This window comes from Rhinolophus sinicus, linkage group LG01, assembly GCF_036562045.2.
Source record: "Rhinolophus sinicus isolate RSC01 linkage group LG01, ASM3656204v1, whole genome shotgun sequence".
Taxonomy (NCBI): Eukaryota; Metazoa; Chordata; class Mammalia; order Chiroptera; family Rhinolophidae; genus Rhinolophus; species Rhinolophus sinicus.
The window spans coordinates 144,876,755-144,886,539 of NC_133751.1; the positions used below are offsets into that span (position 1 = coordinate 144,876,755).

A 9,785-nucleotide genomic window follows, 5' to 3' on the forward strand; every position below is an offset into this window, starting at 1 on the left:
GTTTACTATGGTAAGCACTTATTTTTCAATCATATTACATGAAGGCTGTGTGTTAGCTATTGTGGTTCTTCTCTGTGTTCCAGCGTGGCTTCAGATCTCTCTGAGTCATACCCTTCTCATGGCATAGGAGTAAGAGAGGCAAAGCCAAGTTGTGCAGTTGCTTTCAAGCTTTTATTCAAAAGTGGCATAATATATTTTATAGTATATATTGTATATTATATATTTTACGTATGTATTAGTTGAGATAATTTTTTATCATGTCCATTCATGTCCCATTCGCCAAAGTTAATCACATGTCCAAGCTAACATCAGTGGGGCCGAGAAGTAAACTTACGGGGTGGGGGGGGGAGGTGTGTACATGTACTATTCGTATGTAAAAGGGAGGAAAAAATATATTTGTGAACAATACACAGTACAATAGAGTCATTTTGGAAGTTTTTAGATGGGAGACTGACATGATGTAAACTAAGAAAGACAGTGTTCTCAGCAATAGTATCAACTGAGGCTGGGGACATTGGAAACACGAAGAGTAACTAGTCAGGATAGCTTGTTTATTCACATGACTGTAACTTCCACCCAACTATCAGTACCCTAGTGACAGAATTTCAGAATAGCTAATCTCATGTCTGTCTTGATAGTAGTTGTTCAAGTCCTAGCTGTCTTCTTCACTTTTAATTGCTGTCATCGAACAACAAGAATTGGGTCCTGGAAATTTTGCTAGTCAATACTGTGGAAGAATACTCAGCATTAAAAAGAAATAAACCATTTACGCAACAACATGGATGAATTTCAGAATCATTATGCTACATGAAAGCAGTCAAACACAAAAGGCTACCTACTATATGAACTATTTTATATGAAATTCTAGAAAAGGCAAAACTGTGTTGACAAGAAGCTGATCAGTTGTTGCCTGGGACTAGCGGTCAGGGGAAGAAATGAACTGCAAATGGGCAGAAGGAAGCTTTTTAGAGGATAGAAATGTTCTAAATGTTGATCATGGTTGAGTATACATCAAACAACATACCTGAAATAGGTGAATTTTATTGAATATAAATTATACCTCAATAAAAGTTGGAGAAATAAAAGATTGTGCCAGTCAGATAAATGAGCATCAGCTCCTTTTTAGAAAACCAAAAGAAAAATAATACCTTTTTCCATAAATCTTTGAACTTTATGTGTCTATGTTTTAGGAAGAACTTGAAACAGCCAAGAAGTTTCTGTATTATGAAATGGGCTACAAATCTCGATCAGAACAGTTAACAGATCGCTCTGAAATTAGCCTACTGCCTTCAGATATTGACAGGTACTTTTAATAAGTTTCTATATATCTTTTTTTTCCCTTCACCTACGTAAGTGAATTTTTCCAATATTCAATGTTGTGTTTCAGGTATAAGAAGAGATTTCATAAGTTTGATGCAGACCAAAAGGGCTTTATTACCATTGTCGATGTTCAGCGTGTATTAGAGGTAATATTTTTTTGGTTCACTATCTTTGATAGCAAAAGATTGTAAAGATTATATGAGACAATTTTTTTAATCTAGTGCTTTCTATAAGTAATGTTTCTCTTAATTTTTGAAAGGTTGGTAACATTAAGGAAGGGATTTGCATAATTATTAACTAAAACTCATGATTTTGTGATTTTCTTTTATTTAGAATATCAATATCCAAATGGATGAAAATACACTGCATGAAATTCTGAATGAAGTGGATTTGAACAAAAATGGACAAGTTGAACTCAATGAATTTTTGCAGGTGAGTTGTTGTGAAAGGAAACAAGCGTATTTGCTTTTTATCTCTTGGTTGTCAATGGGTGTGCAAGAATAGATTTTTAAGTCCACACAGTTGTCACTTCATTCTTAAAAAGAGTTAACTTAAAGCCAGCAAAGACTAGTATGTCCACCCTCAAGGATGAGGCGCTATATGGTGCATGTTCTTTTTTTTTCTTTTTATAAGACACATTCTGTTGTGTTGGACAATTTAGATTAAATCCAAGTTAATTGTGGCTTAAAGGGCTGAATAAGAAATATACTTTTTAAAGAAGTTAGTCATGGAATACCAATGATAGACAATTCTTTACCTGCTTCAAAAGAGGTAACAATATTTCTGATGCAGAAAGCAATTTTTTTTTTTGATGGATAAAGTTTTAAAAAATCATAGTTGTATTTGTTTGAGAATCATATTCATTTGAGAACCTGAAGTGTAATTATTATATTCTTACATTAAAAAGAATCTGAAAAACGAAAAGGAAATAATGCATTCTGGGGTCAAGACAAATATAATTCAAGCACATCTATTTTCAAAATTTTCACTTACCCAAGGCTCAATTGTTTAATCCTAACTATGAAGGAAATACATTCTGTTACTTTAACTTCAAACTGGATGCTCTGCATCATTCCTTAAAAGAGAGAAATTCAACAAACCCGTACATTATTTGTACCTGCCCATAGGACTCTGATCATATGAAGAATGTATTGGTTTCCAAGCAGCCAGGCTTTTTCTGTAGTGCTTCTTGGGCAGGTATTTCAAATGAATGCCAGATATTGCTTGCACCATGGCAATGATGAATGCTGAACATGAAATAAATTAATGCTGGGGATTTTGGTCAATGTCAGCCCTTTCTTCACTGTGTCAAGTTAAACAAACAAGATCAAGGCAAAGGAAATGGTAATTGTCTCTCTGGAGATGAGCTGCAGATAAGAGCATTGTTGAATCTAAATGCAGAAAATTTTCACAGGTTGTGTCCAGCATTACAAAAAAGAATGTTTAGTTCTTTAGCTTACTGTTTAACTAAGTGCACATTTTAAATTGAGTTTAAAATATATGCTTGGGAATAGAAACTACTGAATACATGTTTTTGGTCTAGTTTTTTCTTGACAATGTTTTATTGTTTGTCTCAGGATTTTAGAAAACTTTTCTTTACTGAAATAGCTTATGTTTCATTTCATGTGTGTTGTAAATAAACAACAGCATTTAGGGAAGGAAGACTTGGGGTTTTAGAAACAATAAGAATCTAATTTTATAGTTATGCTATGTGGTTTGGGTTTTAAGTAATTTTCTTGAGTGCAGTAGAGTTAAACACAGAAAATAATTTAAACCATCTGCAGGTTTTCTTGTACAGTTTTAATAATTGAGCATTTCTTATTTCTTGTCCAACTCTAAATGAAAGAGACTATTCATGCTTCTACTAAGTACAAATACACAGTGTAATTTTCAACTTAAAAAATGCTGACCGTATTTCTCATGAAATATATTCACACCCAAATGTTATTTTTTTCTTGTAATATGGTTTCAAGATACGTGTAATGTTTACAGAAAAGTTTGAATTATTAAAGGTTTGTATATCATGTAATGTTTATGGATAAAAAAAACCTCTAGTTCTAGCAATTTTGTTAGTTCTGATAAACTTTGAGGGTCTTCATGGAATCAGAGACAAAACAAACAAATTGTTCTGTCTTTAGATGTCACCATTATTTTTTGCTACATCATTCATCAGATCAAAGTATGTTTTCAGGTTTTTTTTTAATACAATGTTTTCTTTTTCTGAAGATTAAGAGCCCATGTTTATCTCATTAAACATGCTTTTGAATATAGATACGGTTTTTCAATAATCCTCATGGAAGGATGACTATAGGTATGGCATGGTTACATGACTTTATGTCTAGGTTTGGACTCTACTGCTACTTCGGCATAGAGGAGTCCATCTCTAATAAGCAATAGCTTATAAAACTAGCTTTCAATAAGGCATGACATTCTGATCCAGTACCTTGGCAGATGCCTCTGACTCTTATTCAGAGCCATTTTTAAGAAATGTATCTCTGTAGGCTAAAAACTAAAACCCTAAAAATATTTTGAGAATTTATGTGTATATTTTTTATGGTGAATGGCTAAATCAATTATTTAATAAATAAATAAATAAATAAATAAATAAATAATAAGATTGGGGAAGCTATGCTGAGAGAAGCAAATAGTTAAAACCACATCAACATAAAAAGGAGGAAAAAAAAACACCTCTCCATGCTCATAATTGCAAAGTGCGTTCCAGATTAAAGGCCTTTGCCCGCCGCCTGCATGTAATTTCAAGACTAATTCTGATTTTATCCGTTGGATAAAAATGACTTAGCAAAAATCTGGGCTGTGTAGTGCTTTTAATTCTTAAGGTAGATCTTTGGGTCCATTTTCAAGGACTTAAATATGAATTACTTTATCAAGTCTTTAAGGAATTTGGATTTAGGGGACTTGAAGTTGTCAAAGTACAGTAACATTAAAAAAGAGTAGTTAAATATAGGTCATGGTTTGTCTTTGCTCAATTGCTGAGATTCATTTTTAAGAATTTTAAACGGAACTCAAAGAGCCAATATTTGAGTTACTCAGAAATATATGTATCCTGAGCACGGTAAGGGGCAAAAAGTGATGCATTCCATTTGCATTTCAAGGCAGGCTGATTTGCTAGATGGGTGTAGTTTTTGCACCAGTGGTGAAATACCTGCTCCTTCCCCCCATTTTGAAATGTTCAAAAATTGTACTCTCCTTATTTGAGCTGTAGTACCTGCTATGGCTTTTGACGGAGCACTTAATTACTTTTGCCTGCGGCAAAGGTAACCATTAAAATGCAGTGAAGAAGGGGGAGTAAACTGGCTGCCTTCTGAATCTGTTACATATTTTTTCTTTAAGCTGATGAGTGCTATTCAAAAAGGAAGGGTGTCTGGCAGCCGACTGGCAATACTAATGAAAACAGCAGAAGAGAACCTGGAGGGGCGGGTTCCCATTCCGGTGGACCGAAGTTGTGGAGGACTGTGAGTGTGACCAGTAAATCCTGAGCCAGCAAACACAGGAACAACAGATCATCATGTACCGAGAGATGACTTACAGCACTCCAAGTAGTGGATATGGATAGCTGCTTTTTTTGAACATTCCAAAGCTTTAGGATGTTGATGTGTACCCTTTATTTGTATTTGCCCTTCCATCTGCCTTCTAAAAAGTGTATTTTATCTTTTTCGCGTTTTTGATACACCCTGACTTAATATGTTGTATCCATTTTGTGACCTGTTAGACTGGACATGCTCCCTTTTGGTGTGTTTATTCATTTATTCTAATTCAGTTCTAGAGGCAGAGTATTTTGGCTGACATTGGAAAAAGCTGGAAAAGTTTTATGACATACACAAAGCTCTGGACATTAAGCTTATAGGTGGTATTTGTTCTTAAAAGAAATTGAGCAGGGAGTGACCTGTTAAAACGATAGTTTCTGGAGACCTCTCAGCTCCTTCTTCCTCTGGCTTGTCTGTCTTCCTCATCTAAACAATATTGTACAATTTTATTTCTAGAGCATGACTGGCAAAACTGCAGAGGGAAGAAAAAGTTTAGATCTGGTTATAGGAGCAAGTCTCAGAGAAACTCTAAAAGCTTCCAGAATCACAGGTATAAGATAAGGATAGCATTGACATTTGCTGGGAGTTACAGTGACAGTTTCATCCCAGAAATTCATTTCCCCCCCAGTCACTGCTGGTTTTTCTTTGACTATTATAGTTGCCAGAAAGATTCTTGCTTTTCTTACTTTAAAACCAGCATTTCAGTGGTAAATTGGATGTAATGGGATGAAAGTAATTTCGCAAATCTTCACAGTAGTAATAAATTTACGGATTAAAAACCTGTGTTTTATGTCGACAGATGATAGCATAATTTTCATCCCCACATCCTAAATCTTAGAGCATGTGATATTATCAAATGTGGCCTATTTTGCTTAGTTTATTGCATCATTTTGGGGGAGTATTTGTAAACAGATAGTAACGAGGGTAGAAATAGCCTTTAGGCAGCGTTATTTATAATTATTTGTAAAAAGGCACAACACTGCAATATTCAAAGTTATTTTGGTTGCTTAAAGCCTTTCTCATTCTGTACTCAGTGCAAAAGTTCTCTGTCAACCAAAAAGAAAAAGAAAACACACACACACACACACACAAACACTGCAAAGACACAAAACGAAAACAAAAATTAATCTGCATTGACTTTAACAAATAGTGTATTAAATTTAAAGGGCCAATCTGGTATGCTTTTGCAGTAATTAATGGCATTTTAGCCAGTCATCTGAATGTTTATTTATTCATTGTGCTTCCTTTTGTGAAGTTAACTACCTACTTTTTGTTTCTTAAGATCAGGTTGTGCATGTAATAGGAAATCTAACCATTTAATGTCAGGTTTTCATTGCACAGGCTTAAAATCTTGATTTTTAAACTGGAACATAAAACACTTTTGTGCTGTTATTTTTATTTATGTCAACCTTGTGGAATATCTTTAGGCCTCATTCTAGTGGGGTATAAACCTCTCTGTCATAATAGAAACACTGGAAATTCACTCACCTAAGCCCCCACCTTCACCGCAGAAACAGCATCTTCACTCATTTTGTTTTTAAAGGATGTTTAGACTTGCCACTGCCTAAAGGAAAACCTAAAGAGCAAGTGATGCTCCCAGGTACCACTGTGAACTTCTTTCAAGGTGTGGATTTTTTACACTGGCTTTTATTTGATTTTTTTAAATAATGGAAGCATGTGGCTTTTGTAATTTATTGTTTTTCTATCACTGTTCAGAATCCAGTGACACTGAATAGATAGAAGAGCTGTCCTTTAAAACATTACAGATGACGTACCACAATATTGTACATTTGTGCTCTCTCTCTCTTTCTCTCTTTTTCTAGTTAGAGCAAGAAAAGAATGAGTCGTGTCCTCCCTGAATCCATTACAGTAGGGACTGGGCTTATAACCTGACTGGCCTGAGCACAGCTGTATTTGTCACACAGGCCTTGCTTGTGCACGCTTTGCTATGAGTGAAGTTCCTTTAAGGACAAAGAAAAGTGCACTTTTCTTCTTTTGAACATATCTGCTTTTGCTTAAAATCTGCTAATGCTAAAACATACGCTCCTTCACCCGTACCAGAGACTCGTCTTGGTAATGAGCTGGTTCCAAGTCTTTACTGTGAATAAAGCACTCCTGCATTTTTGTGTGAGTTCTTAATGAAATCTGGACAGCTTCTTTACCTGATGTCAAAAAAGAAGAAAAGAAATGGGGGATAAGCCCCTTAAAAGCCTATTCCAAACCCGAAAGAATTTTTTTTTTTTCCTTTTCATAAAAATATGATGTTAGGTGATTCTGTTGGGGTGGGGCTGGGGTGTGCAGAGATTGTCTTTTTATCATCAAGTGATTTCTTTCGAGAGCCTTTAAGGGGATTCAGGTGAAGGAACCCCCATCTGTGGTAGAAAGCCGGACGCTCCTTTAGGAAGCCCGTATCACAGTCATAACAGTAGTGCCAATGCTGGATTATTTGTTAAGCCAAGGCTGCTTGCCTCTTATCCATCATGCTTGCAATATTCTCGCTTTCAATCAATTTATGCTGAGTCTAATTTTAGGATTTCTACTATTAAAGCACGCTCCCTATTCTACTTTAGTAATTTGTTTTGTCTTTTCCAAATTATGTAGCTTACTGCTCACTCTTTTGTACAACAAAAATTTCATTCTGACTTTTACTAAACATACTGTAAGAATGATCGTTGATCTTATTCTCTTCCTTTTTATGCATTTGTAACAATTTTGGCATATGAATGTAATAATATTGACGTCAACAATGCTATAACTTGTGCTGTTTTGCATTATTCAACTCTTTTTAGGGAGTAAAAAGCCCTACTGTGTTTTTAAAGAATATCAAGTATAAGCCCAGTACTGGAGTGGATATACACACTGCATGTTTTCATATGTGGCACTTTTATGTATCCTGTTGGGTTATTGTTCTAGATTGGACTGTTAAATACTATGTTTGAGGCTGGGTTGTCATTTTTATAACTGTCTTGGTGTTTTATCGCCGTTATTTATTACTTTTGATATACAGAATGAGCTGCATGCATTTATAGAGCAATAAGAGGATGTATTTAATGTGCCTTGTTTTTAACTGAATAAGAACTGAAAGCATGAATCAATAAAACTGATTAAAATGGTCCATTTGCTGGCATTTTAATGTTACTTGCAGTCAGAGAAATAACTTTGATTACTGTTGAAGTTTTAAAAAGTTTGAAAATATTTTCACAAACTATATCTTTCATGGCACTTACACATTAATTCTTTTAGCTTGATGTTTTGTAATTTGATCTAAAAAGTGAATCTCTGCATAGACAGCTGTAATTTTATGAGACTGCCAGGATTATTTGTATTAATTTGTTGCTGGAGCCTTTAGGGCATGACTTCTGTATTTGTGCAATCCTATTCTAAAATTACAGTCATTCTATTACAACTCAGCTGAATTTTTTATTCCTTTCCTTTTTTTTTTTTTTTTTTTGGTCAACCAGAGCCTTTTAGCCTGAGTGTTCCCAGGCACACTGATGAATTTTATCATAACTAAAATCAATAGAAATGAATGGGAAAGATTACATAATCCATTTTGATCATCTTACATGTCAAGTTAGTGCGGGGTTGCCAAGTGTTGATAAATGCTCTGACAGAAAAAATGCTATATATTTTCATTGTCAGTAAATCAGTAAAGCTGTTACCAGTTTTAACACAAATTTTATAATGCCCATGTTATTTTATGGGTTTTAATTTACACATGTATGTGGAACATGCTTCCATTTGTGGTTTAGATGTGCTGCCTCCTGGTTTGCATGCTCAAAGGCATGTGTAAGCTTCTGAAGGTTCTTTGAAATTGTGTGGAATATGCCAAAGCCATGGCTCCTAGACAGACTTGTAACAATGAACTGTGTGTTCAGTGCTCGGAAAAAAATATACAGCAGCTCAAAACATTGTTCACTGATCTAGCTTATCAAATTTTATAGCACTTTAAAATTTCTCAACATAAAATTTGTCAAAATAGATTGCTCCCAGTTTTCAAAATGTATAACATTTATGGTAATCAAAGAAAGGGGAATGGATATTAACATCAATATTTTGCAATCTTTGTGAACACCACGTTGTCACTGGTGTCAGTCTTCACCTGATGACGTTTGACTTAGGAAGGAAGGAAACAACAGAAGTTTTAAGTTGATATGGCACCCTCATAATGAGAGAATTTCTATATAGGCGATGGAGTTGATGAGCCTTTTGTGCCTGTACTTTGTGTTTTAGGTCTCCAATTAGCTACCGAACTTGTGAAATACATGCCCGTAACATGATATATGTGAGCCATGATGACACCAGCGATAGTCCTGCAGATCCTGTGCTAAGAAGGTTATGGACCCTTTGCAAAAAAAGCAGTAAATATCATTGCATTTTGTTAAATACCTGATCCAGAATAATATGATTTATTTGATCTAAGCAAAATCTTGCTTTAGCAAAACTACCAAGGCCATCTTCATTCTCCACATTTGGCATCAAATTGCATTGTTTAGCAAACCGTACTGTGGGCTCCCTGGTAGTTAGCCGCATTCACAGTGAAGTTGCTTGGAACTCTGGAAGTTAAGGTATGAATCCTGTAGTTGTAGATAATACATCATGTTTTGGTGGAAGAGATAGGAGGATGGAGTCTCACAGTACCCACGTGCTATTAGAGATTGGCACATGGTACAAGTGGTTCCACCAGCGTCTGAGTCATTCCAGCCCACCGTTTTGTGTCTGAAGCAGAATATCCCTGCTCTCATTCTCCAGGTACATGACTCCTGTCGACTCCAGGTTCATTTCTTCAGTGGCTGCTGCTATTGCAAGCACTCCTTCCGTGTGGTATCTCAGGGAGTTGGAAGGTGTAAAAAAAATGTTTTCTGTTTCTTTTGGCCTGATGCCTATAAAAAAATAGATTTGGTGAAAGAGAATCATGAA

At 35.2% G+C, this 9,785-nt stretch overlaps 1 protein-coding gene across 4 annotated transcripts in view; it reads left to right on the plus strand.

The window, feature by feature from the left end:
- Positions 1-7,980, plus strand: part of GPD2 (glycerol-3-phosphate dehydrogenase 2) — a 128,997-nt gene extending 121,017 nt beyond the window's left edge. For all 4 annotated transcript variants that reach the window (XM_019727175.2, XM_019727174.2, XM_074336576.1 and 1 more), the window contains exons 14-17: positions 1,191-1,303; positions 1,388-1,466; positions 1,654-1,752; positions 4,672-7,980. In XM_019727175.2, the coding sequence (XP_019582734.1) occupies positions 1,191-1,303; positions 1,388-1,466; positions 1,654-1,752; positions 4,672-4,797 (417 nt within the window). In that variant the 3' untranslated portion in view covers positions 4,798-7,980. The remainder of the gene's footprint in view (positions 1-1,190; positions 1,304-1,387; positions 1,467-1,653; positions 1,753-4,671) is intronic.
- Positions 7,981-9,785: the final 1,805 nt, after the last annotated feature.